General features: G+C 35.2%; 4 protein-coding genes across 6 annotated transcripts; 3 read left to right on the top strand and 1 right to left on the bottom strand.

Annotated features, from left to right (window-relative positions):
- The first annotated feature begins 341 nt into the window (after positions 1 to 341).
- Positions 342 to 4,038, top strand: LOC100266965 (heterogeneous nuclear ribonucleoprotein 1). Of its 2 annotated transcripts, XM_010656238.3 has the most exons (7): positions 342 to 499; positions 617 to 790; positions 957 to 997; positions 2,562 to 2,725; positions 2,849 to 2,951; positions 3,031 to 3,200; positions 3,295 to 4,038. In XM_010656238.3, the coding sequence occupies exons 2-7, from the start codon at positions 639 to 641 to the stop codon at positions 3,724 to 3,726; spliced, it is 1,062 nt and encodes a 353-aa protein (XP_010654540.1). In that variant the 5' UTR covers positions 342 to 499; positions 617 to 638; the 3' UTR covers positions 3,727 to 4,038. The 2 variants fall into 2 exon arrangements, with proteins under 2 accessions (XP_010654540.1, XP_010654539.1); XM_010656237.3 differs by having other exon boundaries at positions 350 to 790.
- A 766-nt stretch (positions 4,039 to 4,804) lies between these two features.
- LOC100241231 (glyoxylate/succinic semialdehyde reductase 2, chloroplastic) lies at positions 4,805 to 10,056 on the top strand. Its single transcript, XM_002280261.4, has 12 exons — positions 4,805 to 5,224; positions 6,054 to 6,132; positions 6,318 to 6,383; positions 7,091 to 7,166; positions 7,243 to 7,298; positions 7,836 to 7,920; positions 7,999 to 8,059; positions 8,332 to 8,384; positions 8,471 to 8,541; positions 8,646 to 8,718; positions 9,516 to 9,620; positions 9,707 to 10,056. The coding sequence occupies exons 1-12, from the start codon at positions 5,023 to 5,025 to the stop codon at positions 9,875 to 9,877; spliced, it is 1,098 nt and encodes a 365-aa protein (XP_002280297.1). The 5' UTR covers positions 4,805 to 5,022; the 3' UTR covers positions 9,878 to 10,056.
- Positions 10,057 to 10,890: 834 nt separating this feature from the next.
- LOC100261732 (nucleosome assembly protein 1;4) lies at positions 10,891 to 15,930 on the top strand. The gene is made up of 12 exons (XM_002280175.5): positions 10,891 to 11,252; positions 11,528 to 11,571; positions 11,692 to 11,787; positions 13,377 to 13,469; positions 13,664 to 13,751; positions 13,836 to 13,897; positions 13,986 to 14,170; positions 14,253 to 14,430; positions 14,522 to 14,565; positions 15,136 to 15,337; positions 15,463 to 15,480; positions 15,572 to 15,930. The coding sequence occupies exons 1-12, from the start codon at positions 11,186 to 11,188 to the stop codon at positions 15,638 to 15,640; spliced, it is 1,146 nt and encodes a 381-aa protein (XP_002280211.2). The 5' UTR covers positions 10,891 to 11,185; the 3' UTR covers positions 15,641 to 15,930.
- A 757-nt stretch (positions 15,931 to 16,687) lies between these two features.
- Positions 16,688 to 20,314, bottom strand: CWINV (cell wall apoplastic invertase). Of its 2 annotated transcripts, NM_001281279.1 has the most exon segments (10): positions 16,688 to 17,053; positions 17,859 to 17,949; positions 18,043 to 18,281; positions 18,397 to 18,555; positions 18,667 to 19,529; positions 19,924 to 19,932; positions 20,095 to 20,164; positions 20,167 to 20,184; positions 20,187 to 20,199; positions 20,202 to 20,293. In NM_001281279.1, coding segments are annotated over 10 exon segments (1,722 nt in total). In that variant the 5' UTR covers positions 20,282 to 20,293; the 3' UTR covers positions 16,688 to 16,873.
- Positions 20,315 to 26,969: the final 6,655 nt, after the last annotated feature.

The following is a 26,969-nucleotide window of genomic DNA, read 5'->3' as shown; positions in this document are numbered from 1 at the left end:
GTTTTGTATATAATACCCATGCTTTATACTTTGGTCTCACTCATTTGTACTTAATTTTATTTATCCGTATCTGAATCTCGTATTTCTATTGGTGTCGTTACTGAGTTAGTACCCTAAAATTTGCCTAATTTTATAATAAAATTAATATTAAATTTTGGCACATATGTATAATGGAAAAAACCTAAGATTAAAGTCAAAAGTTATTGAACATTTAATCTCTACTGTTAAAAATGTAAAAAAAAGTTAAAAAGAAAAAATTTATGACTGAAACCCGCCATAAAAAAAAAAAATTAAAAATTAAAAATTAAAAAAATAAATTATGGCACTATATATATATATATATCGCCTAGTTGATGGCGATTGATGAGCAGCACATTCTGCGGGGGTTGGACTACTGAAACAATTTTCCCGGAAAAACGACGTCGTTTAAACACTGAACCGACGGTTTCTCACTTCTGCAGCCTCAAAGAAAGAAAACCCTAGGGTTTTTCTATCCAAGGTTAGGGCTAGGGTTTTTGCTCGTCCTTTTCTAGGGTTTATGCAAGAATCTCGAAACCCCATCTCGGCTAAGGCTGGCTGCTATAAACTGGAAAATTGAAGCTTTCTTCATTTGCAGATAGATAGCTAGATAGAAAACAATGGATGATCTTCCAGAATTCAGGCTTTTTGAGAATGACCTAGACCACAACCACCGACATTCTTCCGGGCGTGGAATCGAACCGATCAATAGTGTAGATAGTGAAGGTATTGGCATACAGCAGCTGGTCGATGTTCGCAATTCGTACTCTGGGTTAGTGTGTAAAGGTCATGGTTTAGATTTTCTTGATGCGTTTTGTGTAAGCTATTTCTGGTGCTATTAGCTTTGGGCTCCGAATTGCTCGAAAAATCTGAAAAAAAATAAAATAAAATTTGAGGGTTTGAATGAACTGTAACTGTGGTTTTTCTTATGTGAGTAGAAAACTTTTTGTTGGCGGCATTTCGTGGGAGACAAGTGAAGGTATGCGAAGCTGTTTATATTATGTTCTTATATTCATTGAATTTGTCATGAATTTAGTGGTTTGTCTGGTGCATTGCCTTGAGGGTTTGAATTCTTTGTTTATGGATCTTGAATGCTATTATGGTTTTTGTTGGATTATGGAAAAAATTAATTCAAATTATGAAATGATTTTTTATAACTGATCTTTCATGGGATTGGGTGCAAAGTTGAGTGGAAACGATGATTGTATGTTATTGTTTGGGTATTGTGGTTAACTGAGTTTGAGTTTATTACTCTTGCGGTTTTAACTGTGTCATAGGCTGGATTTATAATTCTTGCCTCTGGAGCGTTAGCTAATATTGCCACAACTAAAGTTCTTTAGTGTGGATGGTAGTAACTGGAGCATCAAGATCCTTTGTCTTGAAGAGGAAGAGACCATTGATCACATTCTTATCAATTGTGTTAAGACAAGAGTGTTATGGAATCTAGTGTTCTCCCTTTTTGGCATGCTTTGGACACTTCCTTTGTTAGAGACACGCTTCTAGGATGACATGGTTCTTTTGTTGGTAAAAGGCGGAAAAGGGTGTGGCGGGCTGCTCCTCTTTGGACCGTTTGGAAGGAAAGAAATAGAAAAGCTTTCAAGAATGAGTAACAATCTGTTCAAGGACTAAAACAGGCTTTCCTTTGTAATCTATGGGATTGGTCTAGGTTATTTTAATTTTTTGGTCCTTCAGTTGTAGATTTTGTGAATTGGGTGGGTTCTCGGTGAAGAGGACATAGTTTTTGTTGGTCCTCTTCCTTTTTTGGGCTTTTAAGCATTTGTTGTATACCTCTTGTGTACTTCGGAACGCTGTTTTGGTGTTTTTTTTTGTTTATAATATACTTTTACTTTACTCCTAAAAAATAATTGGAGCATCAAAATATTTGAATCCTTGCTCTACCCCAACCCTACTCTGCTCCTTCTCCATCAGGGCTGAGGTCGAAAGATGTCTGTAACCTAGACTGAATTTTTCACCATGGGTAAAGTTTTATGGTCAGCCAACCCAAGCATTGGTGAGCTCTGTCAGAAACAATTAGGTAGTATGACTGTCTTAATACTAGAATTTTTTTGCTTCATATAAATGTCAGCCTAATGTTTCAGAACAAAAAGAACTGTCAACCTTGGTTGCTATGTAAAAGGGACTAATTCCATTCCCATGGGATGACTAAACATCCGTAATTGTGTCATCTGATTCCCTTTGTGGGTGTTCTTTTTATCACAGTATGTTTTACAGAATTTAGCAAAATGGTGCATGTATTAAAGTCTATGTGTCTACTTGCCAAGGTCCTTGATATGCATGTTTTTTTTTCCCTTTTGGGTGAGATTGGTATTGTGCATGTGTGCGTAGAGTCCGGAGTGGTGATCATGTTGGTGTTTAGGTTTTGGGTTGCAAATTATGATTATAGTGTTAGAAAGGTGAAATATTTAGCCATTTTCATGCTTCTGTTCCTGTTTTCCCATGTTACCATTTCCTCATCATTTTCATGTTCTTTAGTATTTGCTCCCCCTTTTACCCCCATTCACTCTTTGGAACTTTGGTTTCAGAGATATTCACCAATTACTTCAGCAACTATGGAGAAATCACAGATTCTGTTATAATGATGGATAGACATACCGGAAGGCCACGAGGCTTTGGATTTATAACATTTGCTGATCCAGCTGTGGCTGATAAGGTTTTGGAGGAAGATCATGTTATAGATGGCAGAGCAGTAAGTTGCCAAACTCAGCCCAATGAATGATATTTCAGATGTTCTTCTTTGTCTGACTTTTATCAACTTGATGGGCATTGGTTTCACCCTGTTGGAGTTTGTTTTGATTCATTCTTGTATCAGGTTGAAGTGAAGAAGACTGTCCCTAGAGAGGGTATGGAAGTTAGAGGGGTATCAAAAACAAGAAAGATTTTTGTGGGTGGAATACCATCATCTTTAACGGAAGGTAATTTAGTACAAGGGTTTTTTTGTTTTTGTTTTTTTCCAATTCTCTTTAAATAAATAAAATGGTTTAAACACTGCAGATGAGTTGAAGGACTACTTCTCTTCATATGGTGCCATTGTTGAGAACCAGATTATGTTGGATCATGTAACCGGGCGGTCAAGGGGCTTTGGATTTGTCACTTTTGTGAGTGAAGATGCTGTTGAAAGGCTTTTCTCTGAGGGAAAAACTCATGAACTTGGAGGAAAACTGGTAAAAGTCTGATTGAAATCAAATTATCATGCCGTTTCTATGTTTTTCCACATTGCAGTGCTTATAACCTGAGAATTTCAACATAAAATATTAGGTGGAAATAAAGAAGGCTGAACCAAAAAGAGCTGGTGCCGAGTACAATGCTGGTGCGGCAAAGTTCTATGGTGGCAGGAATGGTTCTCAAGGTGGACATGGGGGAAAAATGGGTGGAGGGGATGCTGGCTATGGTGGCTACACTAGCTATGGTGGATATGACAGTTATGGTATGGGATATGGTGGAGTTGCAGCTGGTTTTTATGGTGCTTACTGTAACCCAGATGGGTATGGCAGATATATGTATGGATATGGGTTTGGTGCCCCCATGTATGGCTGCACTGGTTATGGGACTCTTAATGGTTATGGTGGTGCTATTGCTACTGGGTATGGTGGTGGTGGTGGTAAAGGGTATGGAAATGGCATTGGACATGGCGGGGGTAAAGGACATCTGGGCGGGAATACTGTGACCGGAAGATACCATCCTTACTGAAGCGTAAGGCGGGAATTTCATAATTACGTACCATCATCTATTGGCAGTTTGTCCAGATGGGAAACCATTTTCATAGAAGTTGAGAGCAGATTGCTACTGTAATTCTCTTCATTTCTCCCATACATGTAAGAACTTCAAAAGCAGCACGCTTAATACCATCCCATTACCCTTCCTCCTCCCTCCCCTCTCCAACCACCAGGTCTCTGCATGCTGTTGAAATGCAGTGTTTAGTTTGATATTCTGTTGTAGGAAGCTTTGTATTACCTTTTGTTGTTTCTTTTCTGCCCAAAGGAAATGCAATTGTGTTGTGTATGATCTGTTTTGGTAAGTTGTATGTTGTTTTTGCCAGTCATCACTGGTGCTGAATGAAGGTGACGTTGAGGGGGACATTAATGAATGAGAATGCATTGATTTCCCAATCTTAGCCTTTATTACAATGTTCTAAACATTGCCTGAGTGGTGTAATGTCCCCCAAATGTGTCTGTAATTGCCATTTTTTAGACAAATTTCTATATGAAAATTGTGATGTCATGGTTGCAATTTTTTTTTTTTTGGGTAAAATATCATAAATACAGAGTTTGAATTAATTGTTAATTAAGCCAAGAACTTTTTTTAAGTTGAGGAAAAATATTTATATTTATTTCACTAATTTTATTAAATCAATTTATGATTTAGAAGGAAAAACTTAATATGAAAATTATGATAATATTTAAAAATATATATTTTAACAAATAAAAAATTTATTTTATATTTAATAAATTTTTTAGAAAAATATTTTCTCTATATCATTTTAGAATTAATCAAACCATATTAAAAAATATGATTATTAGATCATAAATCTTTATATATATATATTTTAAATTTCTAATTTGAGATTAAAAACATGTTTAACAGTAATTTTAAGAAGTATTTTTAATATTTTTAATATTTAAAATTTTTTATTATTCAAGTGTTAAAAATGATAGAAACATTTCTTAAAATTACTTCCAAACAAAGATGCTTCTTCCATTCTTGCAGAATTTTCCATATTATTAATCTTTATAATTTCTTTCCAAAATAAGATATCACAAGAGTTATACACAGCCTCGAGTGAAGAACTGTTTGGCAGTTTATGATTTCAGTGCAAATGACATCCCAGACCAGGCCTGCTCCAGCCCTGTATCCAAACACCCTCCTCACCATCTCTCGGTTGGGTTATCCAATCACTACTGCCCCGCTCTCTCTCTCTCTCTGCATAGAAATGTGAGCTCCTCCTCAAGTGTCAGCCACCCACCCAAGTACAAAATCCATACGGCCATGTCCTTGGTCAAGAGTCATTGCTGTTACAATCTCCTCAATCCATCCAACACTGCTTCACTGGCCATGGCTATGTGCTCAAGCTTCTGTCCTCCTCAGGTTCCCAACCACTTCAGAGGAACAACACCCATTCCTTCTTTCCTCCCCAAACCACCTTCTTTCAAGGCCTTCTCTTCTCAAACAGCCACTGCTTCCACCAAAGGTGACTCTTTCTTCACGTTTCTTTGATGGGTATTCCGTTTATATTTTCTCTTTTTGAATCTTAATTGGCAAGTCTGTGTTTGTGTAATCAGATTATTCACCACGGGTTGGCAGCTTTGTGAAATTTTGAATTGTTTAGCGTTAGTGCAGCTTTTGCGTGGGTGTTTTCATGGGGTTTGAGATGGTCAAAATCATGATAAACTGGAGGGGTTTACATTTGTGATGTTGAAATATTCTTGGTTAGATTAATTGGGGGTGATGATGAGGGATGATGATGGAAAATCTTCATTTGAGTTTATTAGATGGGCTCATTTGTTTGTTTTGGTGATTTTATTTTTATAAAAATGATCAGAATCAAACTGCTTTTAGCGGTATTTTGGGAGATTATTTGAATTCCTAGATTTGCTTCTGAATTTAGGATTTTCTACCTGAAGCATTTTAAGATAGTGTTTTCTTGAAGCTTAAATTGGTAAACTAAAGGGAATGATCCAGATTTCTGAGAAGTAAGAAGTCTCGGTTTTGGAACCAATAGGTAAAATTCTGAAGGCAGAGACAAAATCAGCTTCCAGTCGAATGCAGATAAGACTCTAAATAGGTTCCCTTGTTATCATCATTATTAAAGTTTTATTGTTGTTGCTGCTGGCACGATGATGAGAAGTTAACTAGTAAATGAATACAGTGGAAACAAAAGTGTATCACCATCATATAGCGGTCATTTTGAGTTTTAAATCAGTGGTGTAGTATACTATTTGCGGTATATGATTTGCTTTAGTTGCTGGTAGCTTGTAATTTATTGGACTCAATCCAATTGTATTTGGAATTTGCACCAGATGAATTTCCGGCACGTGTTGGCTTTCTGGGTCTTGGTATCATGGGTTCTCCAATGGCACAAAATCTTATTAAATCGGGGTATGATTTCATTTCTTTATCTAATCTAGAGTAGGATGCCAGCTCCATTTTTTGCAGTTCTTGGATTAAATACTCCAACAAGAACATGACAATATCCTTAGGGCTTGAAAAAGAATCAGCGATTTGAAATCAATGTACGATCCTCAGGATTTAAACTTTTTAATTCCCTTTTTGGCATGTTGCAGATGTGATGTGACTGTCTGGAATAGGACCAAGAGCAAATGTGATCCCCTCATCAGCTTGGGTGCCAAGTAAGTAATTGAGGTACAACTATCAAATTGTTATTTATTTGTATATTGTAGTTCTATGGGATAGCCTTGACCATATTTGATCTGAATGTCATAAATGTGGATGAGAGCTCTGTTTTTAGTGTAATTCAACAGGACTTTGAAATCTCGATTACAACCATATCACAATATCCCTAATGAAATGAGAGCTCCATGGTGTTAGGCCAAAAGACCTGGGATTTAAGTTATATTTTACTTATTCCTTTTGCGGGGTTTATTACTCTTTTATCAGTACTACTGTATACTTATGGAAAAAGATGACTGTTGGTGAACTATAATATCATCTTCCTAGATATGTTGAGGGATTTTCTCAATATTGCTTATGTTTGTTCATTTGCTTGCACGGGCGCAAGTGTGATACTGGTAACATACATTTCTTGCACTAATACAAGTATGTTCTTCAATCTAATTCAAAGATTCTTTATTTGGAAAACTTATGCAGAGACATCATCATAGATAAGTGAGGCTGTGAGAGGGGCTCCTCAATGTGTCATAAATGGAATTTACCTACAGCTAGATTCGATACTAGAATATGCTTTCTTGGCATGGCCAGCTTTATTACTAGGAGACTAGGATTAGTTTCCATGTTGACCTCTGATAGTTTGAGAACCTTTTGGGGAAAGATTCATCCTGAAGATTTCAGTTAACATGGTAGTTGCTCTTCTTTGCAGATACAAATCCTCTCCAGAAGAAGTAGCTGCATCTTGTGATGTCACATTCGCTATGCTTGCAGACCCTGAAAGTGCAGTGCGTATGTTTCATTTTAAAAATATTGCATGCACTTCTATGTTAGTTATGGCTACTGATTTTCAATTTCTATCAGGTGGATGTTGCTTGCGGGAAGCATGGTGCTGCAAGTGGAATTGGTCCAGGAAAAGGGTATTATTTCCTTGTGTTCCCTCATGGGAAGGATATTGAACAATCCCAACATACTATGACATGCCATGTTCGAATAGAAAGAATTAGAAAATGAAAATATTTGAGTAGAGCGCACTCTCTTCATGTGCCATGCTGCTTGTTTGTTCCTCTTTTCTCAGCAATTTGTGATTGGATTAAACATTTAAAGAACATTCATAGAGCCAACCAACACCAAACCTCTTCTCATATTCATATCTTTCTTTAAAGATACAGCACCTTTTAGAGTCCATTTGATGTGAAGCATGAAATCATGGAAACGTTCAATGGGTATCTATTCTTATATGTATATGTATTTAGGTATACAGTGTATGTGTATGTAGATGTGACTCGCGTGAGTCAAGTAATTGTCAGTCTAAACATTATGCATGTGCACACACCATTGTATATAATGCACTGAGTATAATTTTTCTGTCATTACTTCCAAATTGTTTGTTTTCCACTTGTAATTGTGATGTTTAAGTTGTGTTGAACTTCTTTCCGTGCAATGGGCATTCTCAGGTACGTAGATGTTTCAACAGTTGATGGTGCCACTTCTAAATTGATTGGTGAACATATTAAAGCTACTGGGGCATTGTTTTTGGAGGTAAAATGATTACATCTTTTATAAGTTACTGACATGTTAATGTTGTGCAAAAGACACTTATATTAATGCTTTCTGTAGGCTCCAGTTTCAGGCTCCAAAAAGCCAGCAGAAGATGGACAACTAATATTTCTTACAGGCGGTAAGCAATATTTATTTTTCTCTTAATTTATCTGAGAATTTGTTGCGGCAGTAATGATTCACTATTTTTCTGTTGGTAGCATGAATTTTACATGCAAAGCAGAATCATTTGTCAAACTAATAGTGTTATTGGTTAACCGCAAGATTCTTCTACTCTTTCTTCCTCCACTTTCAGATCATTACTTTTTTTTTTCTTTTTTCCCATTAGAAAGCTGTGTTGCAAGCAGTATCGGAGGCCTCACTGAAACTGAAGTTATGGCTGTAATCTTTCAGGTGACAAATCTCTATATGAAACTGTTGCTCCACTCTTAGACATCATGGGAAAGGTATTTTCCGTTCCTATAATTATAACCTGATGACCTGGTTACTCAATTTGATTCTTTACATTTATTTTAATGTGCTTTTGTTCCAGTCAAGATTTTTCCTTGGGAGTGTTGGAAATGGAGCTGCAATGAAACTTGTTGTCAACATGGTGATGGGAAGGTTCTGAAAAGTCAATCCTGAATTAAAATTCTCTTTTTCGATGTTTTCCCTTGTCCTAAGCAATTAGTAATAATGTTTCTTCATTTATACTGGAATCTTTGCAGTATGATGGCCTCTTTTTCTGAAGGGTTGCTTCTCGGTGAGAAAGTGGGGTTGGATCCAGATGTTATTGTCGAGGTATTCCCATGGCTAAGACCTCACTTGTTTGATTGTATACACTCTGGTTTTGCTTTGAACTCCATTTAATTGATTAGTCACCGATTTTAATGATTTACATTTATGGGCAACAAATAGAGTGATCTTGTTACTTGGAAGCTCCTCAATGTATAATTCATATAATCATTGTTTAAGGCCATAGACCGGGTTTGCAATGTTGTAATTTGTGTCAGGAGCTTTTTTACTGAATTGGGAAGCGAAAACAGGAGCAGATATGACATATGGAAATGGGAACCAAAGTATTGAAGCAACATGGGAAATGTGAGGGAAATATTAGTATGAAAATACTATAAAGCAAATATGGAAAGTTTAAATGCAGAAAAAGCTTTGAGCTTGTGACTCATTTAAATTTCTCCCATCTTGCAATGGTAGTGCACTTCTGGAGTGCAACACCATAGTAGGGCGCTTCTGGAGTACACACCATAACTTTGGTTTCCTGTGTTTCAGGACTTCATGGACTTCTTTTAACTAGGTAAACACATTTAAAATCCATGAGGTCCATTGGGTTCAAAATGAACAATATCTACATGGGGGGGAGCAAGTGCTTACTGATAGTATTAGAGCTACATCAGGGTGTGGGACTCTAAATGATCCCACAATCCCATGGAACATTATGCACAAGGGTGACTATGATGTCCCACAGTGTTGACACTAAATATGTAGTGGACTTCCAACTTGTCTTAGAAGTTCCCTCCTGTTTGCCTCTCCTCCACTTTGAACATATTCATGGTTTTGTTTTTCTCTCTCTGGTTTTGCAGGTAATATCACAGGGAGCCATAAGTGCACCAATGTTCTCCATGAAAGGTCCTTCAATGGTGAAATCCGTCTACCCAACTGCATTTCCCTTAAAGCATCAACAAAAGGTCTGTAACTTTCCTGGACTGTTATGCACCAATCCCACCTGACACCACCCCCATCATGCCACCCTTAACTTATTTCTCGGCTGCAGGATCTCAGGCTTGCCCTTGGATTAGCAGAATCTGTTTCCCAGCCTACTCCAATCGCAGCAGCTGCCAATGAACTATACAAAGTAGCCAAATCTCATGGCCTCAGCGACCATGACTTCTCAGCAGTCATTGAAGCACTGAAAGTGAAGATGCAGGACCCCCCAGAATACTAAAGCCATCTTCCATTATAATCCAAGTAGAAATAGTTTCCCTTTAGGCATGAAACTCGATAGAATTTATCGGTTGAGCTTCTCGTTGATTCAAGTTCAAACATTCCATGATCATTCATGAGTTCTGTATTCCCTACAGGCCAAATTTTTATGATGAAATGAAGCTAAATTTTCAGTATCAATTTTGAATGAAGTCTTCATTTTGTGGGCTCTTGTTCTTCCAGGAAAATGAGATATTCATTTGCTTTATAGTCTAAGCTCTGAAATACAAACTGGGAGTTTGTTAGTTGAATACATTTCCATTATTTTTAAGCTTTCAAAAATGCTATTTTCTTTGGGTTTAGCTTCCTCATTGTCCTTTATAGTGGTATTTTCTTGTGTTTAGCTCCTCATTGTCTAAATAAGTACCCTACTGAATTCCCAATTCCAATGGTTAAATAAGGATTATGGAATAATGGTATAAACAAATGAGACTCGGATACAAAAACAAATAAGATAAAGATATAGAAGATATAGAGAAACGAGACTTGATATGAAATAATGGAACTTAAGTGTAAGATAATGAGACTATTTGTACGATATAAAGTAATAAAATATTTTAATCTTGAAAATCTTAACATGAGAGATAGCTCATGATGTCAACTCGACCCCTCTTGTGACTCGACCGTAGAAAAAATCGAGACCATTTTTTATGTATAGAACACGACAAATGATTATGTAAAAATGTACAAAGTAATATGAGTATTTGCATGATAATTTGTGAATGGTTAAGACCTTTCGTTATTGTTTCCGATTTGGTATTTTGCTAAAAAGTATTTTTTTAGAACCAAAATTCCCTTTTAATTACCTTTTTTGGTGTTTGATATTTTCATCGTTTAGATATTGTCTAGCCAAGATTGGGAAGGTTGACAAGCATACAAGCTCTTAAATTATTAGTATATGATATAGATATTTGTAAAATTGAATACGTATATAGTATATATTTATTCAGAGAAATTAAAAATAATTAATTTATTTAATTTTAGCATGATGATGAGCCCTTCGGCTAAATGGGCCAAACCAAACCCTAGCCGTCATGTGGTTTTGCCAACCGCCAGGCCCAACCGCCAACCCACTTCTGTGATCTTTAATTTGTAAGTTTTTCCCACGCGGGTTGTAGGCGCGTGACTTAAACGCCTATCCTCTCAGTATATAAATTCCCAACCTCTTGAAGCCCTTGTACCTCCTCTGTTTTCCTTCAGTTTCTCTCACGTTCTCGCCCCTAGGGTTTCGCTCATTCCTATCGAGTTTTACTCGTTGCTATCTCTTACAATGAGCAACGACAAGGATCAGTTCAACATCGCTGATCTCGGAGCCGCCCTCCCCGCCGCTGCTGCCGGTACTGTCAATCTTAAACCCTAATCTATCTCCACTCTCTTTTTAGCGTGTGCTTTTATGGTCTGTTTGGTTGTTGAGAAAGCGGAGGAAAGGACAAGAGAGGCAAAGTTTGATTTTTTTGGTGGATTCGGTTTTTCTGTGGAGTTTCGGAGTAGTAGAAATCTGAAGTTCCAGGCTTTTCTTATTTCTTCGCTTGTTTGGTTTGTTTTCTCAGCATCAAAACGGAGCGAGTGTGGCTATTTTGAGTTCTAATCCTTGTGTTTATGTTCTGTGTAGCTCTTAGTGCGGAGGATCGGGCCGGGCTCGTGAACGCTCTCAAGGTTGGTTGGTGTTGTGAATTGTGCCGTTTTCAAGTAGAGGATTTGTTTATTTGATTGGAGGACTTAGATTTTGGGGTTTTGTGATTTTAATTGTGTTCTTTTGGGGGTGTTTTGATGCAGAATAAGCTTCAGAATTTGGCTGGGCAGCACTCAGATGTTCTGGAAACTCTTTCACCGAATGTCAGAAAGCGTGTTGAGTTTCTCAGAGAAATTCAGGTTTGAGTTCTTTTCAAATCTTATAAAAACGTGTCAGTTTTTTATTTTATCCGTTGAGATTTGATGGGCAATTGTATTCAATTTGTGGATGTTTTGTTTCTTATATTAGTTTTATTATATGATTGATGCATGCTAACTTTAGACTCAAAAACTTTTCAATTTTGATTATGCAAACATCAATATGCGGATACATAGGTGTATCTAAAATAGAAGTCTTGGTGATATTTCACGAAAATTGATTGCTGCCTCACTGGGGTATATTGCCAATGTATTGGTTAAGGCTGATATACCCAGACATGAAACAGAAGAAGAGAAACAACATTTACTGTGCCAAAGAGATTGAGTGTAGATGTCATGGACAGTGGGACAGAGAGGACAGCATTGTGGGAATTCTTGGGACATTTTAAATGGTTGTTATAGTGTGGATCATAGCCGTTATGATTGTGGGATGGTCCATCAACCTAATGCTAAAGAAGGAAAAGAACTACCAAGAGAAGGCACGAAATGAGTGGTTCCCCACTTATTAGTTTACCCAAATTACACATTTTTCACATTTAGTGGTCTTTGTTTGGTAACATGGATATATAGTCGTTTGTATTAGAAGTTCCTAAAATTTCCTTGGAAATTAATGTTACATTTGCATAATAGTTTCCATCATTCCTTGTTTTACAAAAAAAATTCTATTGTTATATTTGTTGATATTTTAACATATTTGGACAATCGTAAATTCCTTGATTTGTTATGTAATGATACCAAATATCATTTAAAAAAATATATATATTTTTCCCCACTTGGTGCTGTTTGAGAATTTCTTGAAGTGGAGAAGGCTTAACATGTTTGATATTGTTTTAAGTTTTTTCCCTCCTCCTCCTTCTCCTCCTTCTTCTTTTGTCCCTTGGGGTGGGGTTGGGGAGGGAGGGGGTTGTTTTGACACGCAAGCAAAAATAATATTAACAGCCCCTAGCAAAAAACCCATTGTTGTAAACATTTGTCAAGATTTTGAGATCTTTGTTAATATCTTAAATGTCTAGTTAGTGAAAATATGTATGCGGCTTATTACCTTTATTTCAAAAGTTATGTTTTTTTTGCTAATAGTAATCTCTTTGTAAATTGATGCTATTGGTCATTTATTTTCAAAATCTTGATATGGTTGTCATTATTATTATTATTATTATTTTTATTATTATTATTTTTATAGAAATCAACCTTAAATTAGTTTCAAAATGTATTCCACAAATTTGATGGTGATTTTTTTTTTCAAAGGCAGAATTGAATTGAGTTTTATGTCTCAGATTCCCTTGGATGATCTGCGTTTAATACAATTGGAATTTTTTTTTTCTAGCACAAGTGTCTAGGTGAAGAATTTGAAAGTATCACAAACATTTATTAGTCTTGTGATTCTATGTTCACTTGGGCCTTTTTAAAATGTTGATAATTTGGACATTTATATCAAACATGTTTTATTCATGATCTTATCATTTATGCCTGCACAAGCTGCCTTATATCTGAAGGTTGCTAGAAGTGATTAGGTTTCTTAAGGTTCTGAGATTTAGAGCTGTGGAGTATTTTGATATGTTCTCAATTTGTAGGGTCAACATGATGAGCTGGAGGCTAAATTTTTTGAGGAAAGAGCTGCACTTGAAGCGAAATACCAAAAGCTTTACGAACCACTTTACACAAAGGTACTTGCGAGTATTAAATTCTACATTTTTATTATTATATAATTTTGTTATGACTATGAACTTCTATTTTTCAGACATTGTTTCTTCTAAATTAAATTTGCAAACTAGAAACGGGAATCATGTGTTTCTGAGTTGACAGATTTGCAGATTTATTATTTTGGTGGTTAATTCAATTACATATTGAGCATTTGCAGAGATATGAAATTGTCAATGGTGTAGTTGAAGTTGAAGGCGTTACCAACGAAGCTCCAATGGACCAAGAAGAGGATAAAGCCACTGAAGGTACTTTTCAAGTTCAACATTCAAAGCTTTATTTTCTGGGTTTCAAGTTTATTGTTCTTGATTCACTTTGCATACTTAATACAGAGAAAGGAGTGCCTAACTTCTGGCTTACTGCGATGAAGACCAATGAAGTACTGGCTGAGGAGGTAAGGGATTTGAACAAGCCATTTTTCATTTGGTTTTCATATTTTGAATTGATTCTGAAATATTGACTTCTTGTTACCTGGAGTTTAGATATCAGAGCGTGATGAAGGGGCCCTCAAATATCTCAAAGATATCAAGTGGTATAGGATTGATAATCCAAAGGGCTTCAAGCTGGAGTTCTATTTTGATGCTAATCCTTACTTCAAAAACTCTATTCTGACAAAAACATATCACATGATTGATGATGATGAACCTATTTTAGAGAAAGCAATAGGGTAACAATCTATACTCATTATCTTGCTGGAAAGCTGTGCTTCATCTTTCACCATAGCTCACATAATATTGGTCACTATGTAGGACGGAGATTGAATGGTATCCAGGGAAAAGTTTGACCCAAAAGCTCCTAAAGAAGAAGCCTAGGAAGGGATCAAAGAATGCCAAACCCATTACTAAGACAGAAAATTGTGAAAGTTTCTTCAATTTCTTCAACCCTCCACAGGTCCCTGAGGATGAAGAGGATATTGATGAAGATGTTGTAAGTTTTTTTTACATGAAAAATACCTACCAACATCCTTTTAACAATGACATAGGCTTACTTTTTTATTTCTTTCATAATGTATTGACAGGCTGAAGAACTCCAAAATCAAATGGAACAAGACTATGACATAGGGTGAGTCACTGAATTAACCACTGGACTGAGATTATCCTGGTTTTCAAATCAATAATGAAGCCATCTGGTGGTTAAAAAATGGATGACTGGTGTTCCAGTTGAACATTATTTCCATGAACATTCTGGTGTTGTGAATTTGCCAATCTGTTCTGTTTGTTATTTACACGGTGATCTCAAGGAAATGAAATGATTATATCTGTTGCCCATTTAAGGCACAAGTGGATACCATGAAGTCAGAGACATGACAAAAGAGTGAAAAAAAGAATTTTCTCTAGCCTGATGTTATATAGTACGTGAATGATGTTGTTTCTTAAAAAATTCAATCAAGCTGTTCTATATATTACATAAAACAATCCACTTTCATCAGTGATTTGTAAAGAAAAAGGAGGTTCCCAATTTTGATTCAAAACACGGTTAAACTGCATGTTACCAGATGTTTAGGTGCCCTTAGTTTATTGGTTTGGCTGGGAAAATTTTAATCTGATTTTATCATAAAATCATCTATACTTTTCCTTCTTTTTTTTTCTTTTTTTCTGAAATCACATCAAAAGTTGTTTTTGCATTGTGTAGTTCAACCATTCGGGACAAAATTATTCCTCATGCTGTGTCATGGTTTACGGGGGAAGCTGTTCAAGGGGATGAGTTTGAAGATATAGAAGATGATGATGATGAAGATGGGGATGATGAAGATGAGGAGGACGAAGAGGACGAGGATGAGGAGGAGGATGATGAAGATGAGGATGAGGAAGAGGAAGACAAGAGTAGGAAGAAGGTAAAGATATTGAAGAGACCCCAAACTGTATACATGTAAATGATTAGATGGTAGATTTTTTGTAGTTATCAAGATTCTAATATCATTTTTTTTTCCCATGGCTTTTGATCGAAATATTCTGGCAGACATCTACTGGACCCAAGGTGAGATAAACCAACCATGTTAAATTATCTGTTCTGTGTGTAAATCATGTTAGGATTTTCTTAACATCTGGATTGGTTTTGTCAACTGCAGAAGAGTGGAAGATCACGTGCTGGGGAAGGTCAGCTGGGTGAGCGCCCTCCTGAGTGCAAGCAACAGTAGTATTAGATTGCAGACAACAGACATGGAAGCCAGATGAGTCTTGTCAATGGTGTCCTGGTTGTTGAGAGTTTTGGGTCTTTGATTTTCTCTCATTATCATTTAATTATCATTGCCTGTTCCTCTTTTTTCCCCTTGTCTTTACCATAGAGGAGCTTTATAATTTGTTGGGGTTTGGGTTCTTCTGGGGTTGGCTTGAGTTGTGGATTTCCAATTACATTGTTGAATTATATATTGATGTTGTGTCTTAAATGGTTAGTATTAAGTCAATGTATATTAATGTTCTTTTTCTATGGTTCTTGAGTGGTTATGTTGATGTACATGCTTATTTTTTATCCTTTATCTGTAATTGTTCAAGTGTCAGTCCTGTTCCTGGTTACAGTCACCCCCAGGTACTTACAAGTTGTCTTTATTTCCAAAGATTTTTATGGGGAACACCTTTGTCCCTCTATATTGCCTGTAATGTATACCGGATCTAGGTTCTGGGAGGGCCAAGGCCTTCGAATCTGAAAGGCCAGGTCTGTTGTTGGTCCATTTCGCTGGTTTTGGTTCAGAATGACCTGATTTTCGTCTTGAATCATTTCTAGCAATTCCAGAAATCAGTTGATCTGCCATTTGTGTGGGATGCCTTTGAATCTGAAAGGCCAGGTCTGGTGCTGGTCCATTTCGTTGGTTTTGGTTCAGAATGACCTGATTTTCCTCTTGAATCATTTCTAGCAATTCCAGAAATTGGTTGTTCTGACATTTGTGTGGGATGGTTCCTGGTTTTGTTTGATAGGTGAAGATGTTAGGATTATTAGGGAATCCTGGAAATAGAGTACTGTTGCTGCTAAGCTACTTTTCTTGATTTTAATCCTCATTCATAAGCACTCTCCTGAGTTAATTAATTCAGTTACATTAGAGTTAAATATAAAGAGTGAAACACCTCAGATTCTTCTATAATCATGTTACCTATGATTTAGGTTGGGTTAAACATAGTATACCAAATTCTCAGGTCAGATTCTAGTTTAGATTTCTCTACTTAGTAGATAACTGATTATTCTCTGCTCATCAGGAATTATTCTCTTATATTGTACTAACTTTGAATTGATTCCAGCTAGGTAACAAAAGAAACTGACATGAATTACATAAGAGGATTTGCTGCAGACTTCTAGTACAAATCCATAGAAGAAGATAAATTTGCAAAAGCCTGGCTCTTCACTCACAACTCTACATACATCTCTAGGATTGTTTCCTTCAATTGATTTTAGCTTTCTTCATGCTCCAAGCTCTCAGTGTTGTCATCCCTACACTCCCAGTTCCTTTGTTGAAGGCATACAAGTGGGCTTCACCGTCAATAGCCAATGTAGGATAAACCCTAGCTGTTATGCAAACCTTTCCACCTCCTCCAAAGCTCTCCACTATTGAGTGATCAATCTGCAAAATGGATGTCAAACTCTTATATCAACTTTTGTTCTTTTTTTTTTTTTTGCCAGAAAAAGGTTCTCCACTAGTGTAAAAGTCATCTACTCCCAAATCTAGTTAGTCGATGGCAACGAGGACATACAGATGATGTGACGGTGCAGGCTATATGTATATATATATATATATCTATGTTGTAAGCCATTAGTGAGTGGAACTTCTTCCTTACAAACTCTACTTTGCCAAAAGAATCTACCCACTTTGAGTGATTGAAAGCTACCTGCACTTTCAAGGGAGACAAAGGGTTGGAATCTACTGGGCTCAGTACCCTCCATGGGGGGGGGGGGGGGGGGGGGGGTTGTGGTGTTGGGGTTGGGTACTTTTTTATGGTACAGTAATGCTAACAATTCTTATCATTCTTCTTGGTCATTTCTCGTCTCTGTAGCCTACATCTCTTAAATACTAGGAGAGATTCAAACTCTAGACCTCTAATTTATTGTCAAAATGAACTTTTATTGAGATAGGTGGATTCTAGGATATTTATGAAGTTATTTCTCTAAGTTGGCTGAGACATTCAAAAACCCTAGCATCACATGCAAAAGGCCTCTGAGCTTCAAAGATTTTTAATTTTGGCCGGTGTTGAAGTGTTGAATGATGTAACCATGACTAAAGGGCAGAAACTGGGGAGGAAGAATTCAGGAAAGGGGTCTGATATTTCCTAGTGGGTGGTCCTAATTTCTATGGCTGTTTCCCATACCTTTAATGATTTTTTGACATGTGAAGACTCTTAAATTTTTATATTTTTGTTGAATGAACTTACCAAACTCCTTAGTGACAGCTTCTCATGGACAGGATCCACGTCCAAAAATGCCCCATACGTGGTCTTATCATTATCATTATCTAAAGACGACCTGCAAAAAAAAAAAAAAAAAAAAATCAGTACCCAGAAAATGGTAACACGGTCTGATTAAATCTAGAGAGAGACAGAGAGAGGGATAGATGACCTGCTTTGGTCACTGCACATGAGCACCACATATTTGGTCTGACGTTTGAAAATTCTAAAGAAAACTGCTGTGTATTCTTCCATGCCCTTTGAAGCCAGCACCATTAGTCCAAATGGCCCTAGCCCACCTTTTACTGATGCACCCCTTTGACTGCACAGCAGCTGTGGATTACTCCAGCTTTCGTCAAAAACCTCTGCTTTCTTAAAGTCTGATATCTTAAACGATATCTCCACATCTGCCTGTAATAAACCAATAGTTAATTCAAAAGCATTATACACATGTTTTTAACTCCCTCTTTGTCAAAACAGCATTCCAGAGAAAATCTACCAGATGGGTTTATCACCAAAACCTTACCTGTGATGCTGTTATTCCACCAACTTCAACCTTTGATCCTCCCTTCAGCTCTCTGCTAGACATATGCCCCGGTTTAATCCGTTGTTTTTCAATCTCTGCAATCGGCCATTGCAGTAACTGTTTCCCAGACTTGTCCAGCCAAACATTCCTTGGAATTGCCTACAAAATGAATCCAGGATCAGCATCTAGTACACAGAAACTAGTGACTTGAGACTGCCTCATATCTAGGCACATTCATGAACAATTCTGAGTGATAAAGAGGTAAATTACCTGAACTCCAGACCATCCCTTCTCGATATCGTGCTCCACACTAGATGATTCGTTGATCCAACCCCACAAGATTCTTCGGTTCTTAGCGTTGTCAAAGAAGGTTTTTGAAGCATAAAACTTGCCATAATCATATCTTAAGCCTGAGTCATTATCCACAGACCCCTTATCTGGGACATAGGTATCCTTCTCACGGTTGTAGCTTCCAATCGTGTAGTAGTCATGCTTAGTATCATCCAAGCTCAATTTAAGAACATATTTAAGGGTTTTACTTATCGATGATGTATCTACACCCGTAGAGCTGTTGATAGATACTGGAAAAAAGTCTGGACACTCCCACATTCCAGTATTCTTCCCTGAATGTAACGGGTGTTGTGCTTTAGTCCAGCGGACAAAATCTTTGCTCCTATACAAAATTGCTAATCCTTTTCGCTTTATTTTGCTTCCAATTATCACCCTCCATCTTCCATCAGTGCCCTGCCAAGCAGTCGTAGGGTCTCTGAATGAGCTAGCATTGATGCTGTTGATGGTAGTAGGTTCCATTAGAGGGTTCTGAGGGAGCTTAGTCCATTCTAGAAGGAAGGGGTCAGAGAGATTTTTGGGCACAGCCATGTTCTGAACTTGCTTGTTCTGTGGATCGATACCAGTATAGAGAATCACTGGCTTGCCGTTTGGCAGGATGGTTGCTGAACCTGACCAGCAGCCATTGATATCAGCTGGCTGGGATGGGGAAATGGCATATTTATGAGGAGTCCAGTTGACAAGATCGGTTGATGTGGAATGTGCCCACACTATGTTTCCCCAAACTGCACCATGGGGATTGTATTGATAGAAGAAATGGTAGAGCCCCTTGTAGATCATAGGCCCTGCAATGAGATAGAACGCAAGGCCTTAGTACTTAAAAGAATTAGTACATGACGCCAAAGCCAATTGACATCAAAACAACTTTGTTTTAGGAGTTGTGGGTGGTGTTGTGTGTCGAAACTTTTGATACATTTTAGTTTTCCATCATCTCTGGGTTAAGCCTAAATCAAATGAAAATACAAACCCAGAAACCAGAAAGAAAAAATAAAAGTCAACTCTCCACTATTAGGGTCCATGAATCCAAACACTATGGTCAGTTGTTCAAACAAGATTTGGATTCTTCTCTTTGGGTCATTTCTCTAGTTTCTTTTGAGTTGAGATTAGGATTAGGAATGACCAAACCCTGGAAACCAACAAAATAGTAAGAGAAGAGGAAGAGAAAAGAAGAGAACTAACCATTAGGATCTGCATATTCCAAACACAGCCCCATTTGCCAATCCCACATCAGAACATGTCAAAAGAGAACAAAGCCAAAAACCCAGGTTAACAGAGAGATAGAACCAAGGGAATATACCAACAAGAAGGAACCCATGAACATGTAAAGAAAAAGACAAAGACAACATATACCATTCATCCAGTTCTTGCGAGGCTGGAAATGATATCCAGTTCTGTAAGGCTGGTGGGTTTTTAAAGAAGAGGGAGACTGATTTTGGAGGTGGATGTAGACTTGGTGGGAGGCTTCAAGGGGCACAAAGCCATGGCCAAAGAACAGAGAGAAGAAGAACCATAATAGGCAATGAGAAGAGGTGGCCATGATGGCTTTGTGGGAATGAGGAGAGAGCCTTAGGCCAGAGTGTCCTATTTATAGTGAAGGATTTTGGGTGATGGGAAAAGTCACCAATGAGGTTTTTTACTTTCATTTTTTTATTATTTCTTTTCCCCACAAAAAATCAGGAAAACAGTGTTTTTGGAGAGGAGAAGTGCCATAGAAAATTAGAGGGGTTCTGTATCAATGGAAGTCAATATATGGGGATGGTTGAATATTTAGAAAAGACAAAGAAAAAGGCGGGCGAAGTGTGTAGGCAACTTCCTTGGACCACCCCCAATGGCCATGTGGTTCCTTTTCTTTAGCTAAATTTTATTTTAATAATAATAATAAAATAAAAAAAAGTTGATTTTGGGATTGGCCAAAAAGCTCCTTTTCCATATCATATGGAAAGAAAAATCCACTCAGATATAGATAAGGTACTGTTCCTTTGCATTGATGTCTTATGATCTTATATTTCTTATCTCTTTTATTAGTGTCATAATTTCATTTTTGAATGCTTTAAATGAGTCAAACAAAAATTTTGATATGATAGCAAATTAAACATCTATAATAATTACTTATTAGAAATAAAGACTGCAAGTGTGCCATGTGAATCATGTGATAAGATGTGGCCAATTTATAATTAATATTTAATTTGCAATGGGATTTTAAATAAATCTACTTATAGAAATTAATATGTAGATTATAATTTTTTTAATTTATTTATATTTTATTATGTTTTGTCGATATTAAATTTCAAAATCCAAGTGGGTTATTTCTATTCATGGATAAGGAATCTTAACATTGTGTTATATGATTTTTATCTCTAATTCATTAGAGACCCGAGAAATAAAAGTAAAAAGAAAAAAATGCCTAACAATGACATATTGAACAACAAGAAGAAAAAAAAAAAAAGAATGAAACAGAGGAATCTCGAAAATTTGTCAGTTTTGAATGTATCGATATCAATAAATATAAACTAATCTTATAAGATGATAGTTTATTAAGAAAATACGAATCGTAAAAATTTAAATTTGAACTTGTTGACTTTAAAAAAAAAATTCTACAATTAGTCAAGAAATGCTTTTGATGCAAACATTAATTGTATTGGACAAATAAGATAGATACAATTTCCATTGTATGAAAAGTTATATGTCCACTACCATTTATATGGAAAATTGAAACCCCTAATGAGGATATAATAATTAACTTGTCGAATCAATTAATCGTCAAAAATGAACACATTAATGAGCCTAACTATGGACACTCAAAGATTGGCTGGACACCTTTGACCTAATACTTAATTGTCCTGTTTAAAACCATTACTAATTTGAATTCTAAGTTTGACTAAAGTCTCTTTGAGATTTCTCCCCCAAAAAGATGAGAGACAGATGGGAGGGGGGGGAGGGAGGGGGGGGCGGAGCAGAGAACTAAGAGGAAAAGAAGGGTACCCATTTTTTTGGGCAATTTTCAATGGACCACCCAACCCAATGGGCATATGTCACAATCTCCACAGTAGACTGTGACCTTTCACATTTGGGTGTGTTGTAATGCCTAGTGTATGCATCAGCTTTGAAGACTTATCTGAGTTTGGATTTCTAGGTAAAAGCCTGAAAAACAGGGGGTTTGATCATCTGTTAGATTTTGACTTGAAGTTCTTGGTCTCACATGGTAATTGTTTTTGCATTTGCTTACTGAAAATTCAACTCTCAAAACACAAAATTTTGAGACTAAATACAGTTTTCAGTCTGCAGAATGGTCTTAGGCTCTTCACTTTTCTTCTATCCATACATCACCTCCTGGAAAATTCACTTGGACTCTCTCTCTTCCTGCCACTTCCCCTTTGTTTTTTTCTTCAACTTCCTTCAAAGCCATCTAAGCTAATATCATGGCCCTAAGGTTCTTGATTACCACCCTGATTAATATAATAATCCATAGTGCTTTGATAAAAAGGCCTAAAAGCAAGGAAAAGAGAGCCACAATCCTTGTATTAAACTCTTCTTCTTCTTTTAAGTGTCAAGATTGAGTTTCTTAAAGCTTAAAGATAAAGCACAGTGGCCTTAAACCATACAAAAACAGCTTTACTTTGTCTCTTGTGTTGTCGTCCTTAATATTAAAACCATGGTTGGTTTCTCTGAAGAGTTATGGCATTGAATCATCCTCATCTTATCTCGTCTTTTTGCTGTTATGATTGATTATTCGTTAAGGTAGGTAAGCGCCAGCCCCCCGTCGTCCACGTGCAGAGCATATTGTGCCACCAGTTCTGCACAAACCATGTTATGTATATCATATTCTTGTGGTTTAATGCAACTTGGATAAACGTCCCTTGTAGTTTGGTCAACAATTTTTATAGTTGTGATGGGAGATTCTTGGATCCCAAAGAATTTGACTAGCACATTAAGCTTTAAAGTATAGATAAAATGGTGATAACCCCCACCTAATTTTTCCTCAAATCATCGGTTTCTAACACTCAAAATCAATGCATATCTGTCAGCTTCTTCTTCATCTTAGGCCTATTCATGGAGCACTAGCTACATGGGATGCAACTTTTTGATATTTTTATTTGTTCTCATGCTGATTCAGGAGCTAAAAGGAATTGGAATGCCCCATTTTACAACTGATAAATCTATGAAAACAAGTAGGTCAATCCCCAAAAAGTTCTCAAATGGGTAGATATATATCTATACTTCCAAAAGGACTCATTTCTTTGAATGGTTTTGAGCTTTGAAAATGGGCAAAAGTCCATTCTGGTGGCCATGAAATTATGAAGAAAGTATGAACTATTGAAAGTAGAGAGAGTTGGGGAATTTTTGATGCAGTAATCTAAAAGTTCTTTATCAAAAAGTAGTCGGCTAGTGCCTAGTGAAAGTTGTGTTCACTTATTGGATTTCTCCTTTTCATATGGAGGACAAAGGAGAGGAGCTTCTGCACTATCTGAGAATGGAAGAAATCTGATTAATCTCCTGGATCATTCTGCTGGGATGTGGCTTAATCTTTGAGTGCTTTCGCCACTAGTAAAAGGCGGCCTGTCAAGTGGGCTCACACAGCACAGTTTGTATGGTGTTGCATTCAAAGAATGAATAATTGAATTAAGAACTGATGAAGAAGGGAAATATCAGCAAGAAGGCCCTGCATATATTGTTGGGAAATGCCCCAAATTCCTAATTAGTCAAAATTTGATTATTGTAATATTAGATTTCTTTATAAAATAAAATAAATTGTTAGGAATATCTCTATAAATATTTTAAGTTATGAAGGGAAAAAGTCATGTGATGAAAATGAGTTTGTAGAGACTATATGGGGTGAATAGAGATATGAGAAACAAGAGATATCTGGTGGAGCGAGAAGGTTCGTGGTAGGGAAACACGGGATATCTCGAAAACCCAATTGTTGTATCTGATTCTCTTTTTTGAAATATTATCTATAGTATAGTGGAATAATTCTCTTTTATTTCCTTCCAAAAGCATTTTTTTTCTCTTATTTCTTTTTATCCACTTCAATTTGTTTTTGTATCTCTAAATCTCGATAGATATAAGATAACTTCATGTTTAACTTAGTCTCTCAACACCATTCTTTTTTTCTTATTAGGAAATAATTAAAAAAAAAAGTTGAAAGAAACATATGACAAATCACTCCTTTTTTTTTTCTCATTCAAGATATTGTCGGTATATAAACTTAATATAAATTAAGAAAATGTTTTCATAATATACAATGGTTAAATTCATTTATAAAAACTTAATTGAAGTTAAGTTTTGTTTCATCCACAAAAAACTATATTGAAGTTATGTTTTTAATAGGAATGTTCATTTTAATGTAAATATAGTTAAATATCATTTATGAAATTGTGAAATATTAAGGTTAAAGCCTCGATTATTCAGTTAGTTGAGTGTGATTCAAGGTTTTTGTTAAAGAACCTACTAAAATCAACATATTTCAAAAAAATCTAACAACACTAACTAAAATCTAGAGATTTAATCTGTAAGGGTTTTTTATTCTTTGAATCTTTTTTGGATTTCAACAACTGCGACAAACCCTAACGCAAAAAACAGGGTGTTTTAGAAAATATTTTTAAATTATCTTTTTATTCTTTTCACTTATTTTCTTAAGGTTGTTTTAAAATATAATTATACAAACACATAAAATGATTAAAAATAAAACATTAGAAATAAAAAATTAATTTAAAAACATATTTAAAAATATTAAAAACATGTTAAATTGATTTTAGGTTTCTAAACCAACTTTTGTTATACAAAAATCAAAAAATAGTTTTCAGAAATTATTTTTCAAAATTATTTTCGAAAACCGTTTCCAAACCAAGCTTAAAAACCTATTTTCAAAAACATTTATCAAATTTGGCCTTGATTTCTTGATTTTATGGCTTCAAGTGTTGGTTCAAAGTGTGACGTTACCGGCCTGAAAGAATTAAACGTGGATAACATGATATTGATCTCACTAAATCATTGAAACGTCCAAAGGTGCTGTCATTCAAACTTGACTTTGTGCATTTGCCATGGTGAGATTTGTTGAAAATGCGGTGAGGAATTTTCAGTGCTTTCTTTAGGGTCATGAAAGGTGCCAAGAAAATGAGAGAAAATGGTGGAAAATGAACAAGAAAAAAATTACCTCTCGATGTGTTCCTGGATAGGCGACACTTTAAGGTGCATTCGGTAGCACCACTATTTCATAATTTTTGTTTTTAAAATAAAATTTTTGAGAAAATTTTAAAATTATGTTGGACAACTGTCTTCACTTTCATCGTAGCAAAAGTTCTAGAAAATAAAAGCATGAAAAACAAATAATTAGTGATATGACAAGGTCATTGAATGAATTTACTTTTATTTACATTTGTATTTTTTTTTTAACTTAATGTTAAACGAGACTTAAAACTAAATAGTGATTAATAGTATTAAATATTAGGTTATGTATTTTTTAATATTTTATTTCTATTAAGCATTAAGATGTAAAGAAAAATCAATATATTACTTTTATCATATAACTAACGAAAACATACTCAACTAATCTCATAAGTAAAAGCTTGCTCGCATTGCATCACAACTCAACTACTTGAAAAAAAAAATTATTAGACTAGACTAATAGTTGGGTGCTCTTTGTTGTTTGGATTTGATCTTCCCAAGTTTTATGCTCGAGAGCGAGCTTTATTTAAAAGAAAATGGGGACTAATTTGAAAGGCTTTTGTTTCTGTTCTTGGTTTGGGGAATTCCATCAATTTTATTCGTAGTTGGGAAGGAGAAAAAGTTAAATATTTTTATTTTTTCTATTCAATCAAAAAATTTAAGAAATAAGTAATAAATCAATAAAAAAAATTAAAAAACAAATTATGTGGAAGCTAAAAATGAATTGCTTTCAGTAAAAAATTTTAAAAACAAACGTCACCTAAATTTTACATCATGTAATTGTATATTTGATTCTTTAAAAGTTTTTGACTTGATACGTGATAGACAGTTTTTAACTTGATACGTGATAGACAATTTTTGACTTGATACATTATAGACACATGCCTCCATTAAGTCTCAATGCACTCATTAAGTCCTAATGTGTCCATTCAAAAACTATTGCATCCATTAAGTCCTAATGCGCCCATTAAGTCCGAATGCGTCCATCAAGTCCTAATTTTGATGTAGAACTTATAGACACATTCTTTTTACTATCAACACTATATTGTTAAATTTCTTCACCTATTGATATAATTGATTATGGATTGACCTTTTTATTGTCTAATATCGATGAATTTAAACATGATGAACTTATAAACATTTTCTTTTTATGATCAATCCTTAAATTTATTCACCTATTGATATAATTGATTTCAGATTGACCCTTTTGTTGTCTAATATCGATGAGTTTAAACATGTTGATGTTATAAGTGATTAAAAAACCTTCTTTTTTCATTTGTTTTCAACTATTTATAAACTTGGTTTTAAGGTTAGAATGATAATGAAATGATCTCATTTTCATTGTGACATCATTGTTGAAATCACAACTTGGTGATTGAGGCATTGTTAGTGAACGGGGATTGCATATATGCATGGATTTTATTTGAAAGTATTTTCGAAAACAGTTTTAAATTTTTTTCTTTCAAATGCATGTTTTAGAAAACAAAAATTTATTTGACAACCTAAAATGTATTTAACATGTTTTGTATTTTTAAATATATTTTAAAAATAACTTTTATATATTTTAAACTGAACATAAGAAAATAAGTTTAAAAAAATTGAAAATAATTAAAAGATTTTTTTGAAAACATTATGATTTTGCTTGGAAAGTTTTTTTAAAAACAATTCTAAAAAACAAATTCTGAGAATAGTTTTTGAAAATTGTTCTTTAATGTTTTATAAAACAAAAGTTTGTTTCACCCTAAAATGTTTTTAACATATTTTCTATGTTTTAAAAATAATAACTTTTATATGTAGTTTTTTTTACTTTTAATCATTCTTTGTATTTGTATAATTCAAAAAACAATTGTAAAAAAAAAAGTGAAAACAAATAAAGAAATACCTAATTTTTTATTTTTAATAATAGTTTTTTGTTCTTCAAAACAAAAAACACAGAAAACATATTTGATAACCAAAAACTATTTTTTATTTTATGTTCTTAAGAATAAAAAACGGAGTGTTTTCAGATAACATCTTTTAGTTATTTTATGTTATTTTCACTTATTTTTTTTTATAAGAAA

Source organism: Vitis vinifera, chromosome 9 (assembly GCF_030704535.1).
Source record: "Vitis vinifera cultivar Pinot Noir 40024 chromosome 9, ASM3070453v1".
Lineage (NCBI taxonomy): Eukaryota > Viridiplantae > Streptophyta > Magnoliopsida > Vitales > Vitaceae > Vitis > Vitis vinifera.
The sequence above is the reverse complement of the archived record's forward strand: the minus strand, read 5'-3'. Positions and strand labels throughout refer to the sequence as shown.

Coding starts and splice junctions, on each gene's coding strand:
- LOC100266965 (XM_010656238.3), top strand. CDS start 639: ATGGATGATCTTCCAGAATTCAGGCTTTTTGAGAATGACCTAGACCAC. Junction 998..2,561: donor TTCGTGGGAGACAAGTGAAG/GTATGCGAAGCT, acceptor CTTTGGTTTCAG/AGATATTCACCAATTACTTC. Junction 3,201..3,294: donor ATGAACTTGGAGGAAAACTG/GTAAAAGTCTGA, acceptor ATAAAATATTAG/GTGGAAATAAAGAAGGCTGA.
- LOC100241231 (XM_002280261.4), top strand. CDS start 5,023: ATGTCCTTGGTCAAGAGTCATTGCTGTTACAATCTCCTCAATCCATCC. Junction 8,060..8,331: donor ACTAATATTTCTTACAGGCG/GTAAGCAATATT, acceptor GTAATCTTTCAG/GTGACAAATCTCTATATGAA. Junction 9,621..9,706: donor CCTTAAAGCATCAACAAAAG/GTCTGTAACTTT, acceptor TCTCGGCTGCAG/GATCTCAGGCTTGCCCTTGG.
- LOC100261732 (XM_002280175.5), top strand. CDS start 11,186: ATGAGCAACGACAAGGATCAGTTCAACATCGCTGATCTCGGAGCCGCC. Junction 13,470..13,663: donor ACGAACCACTTTACACAAAG/GTACTTGCGAGT, acceptor GAGCATTTGCAG/AGATATGAAATTGTCAATGG. Junction 13,752..13,835: donor AGAGGATAAAGCCACTGAAG/GTACTTTTCAAG, acceptor TACTTAATACAG/AGAAAGGAGTGCCTAACTTC.
- CWINV (XM_059739388.1), bottom strand. CDS start 20,281: ATGGCCACCTCTTCTCATTGCCTATTATGGTTCTTCTTCTCTCTGTTC. Junction 19,530..20,094: donor TCGCAAGAACTGGATGAATG/GTATATGTTGTC, acceptor ATCTCATTGCAG/GGCCTATGATCTACAAGGGG. Junction 18,556..18,666: donor AGGGATGGTCTGGAGTTCAG/GTAATTTACCTC, acceptor TTCATTTTGTAG/GCAATTCCAAGGAATGTTTG.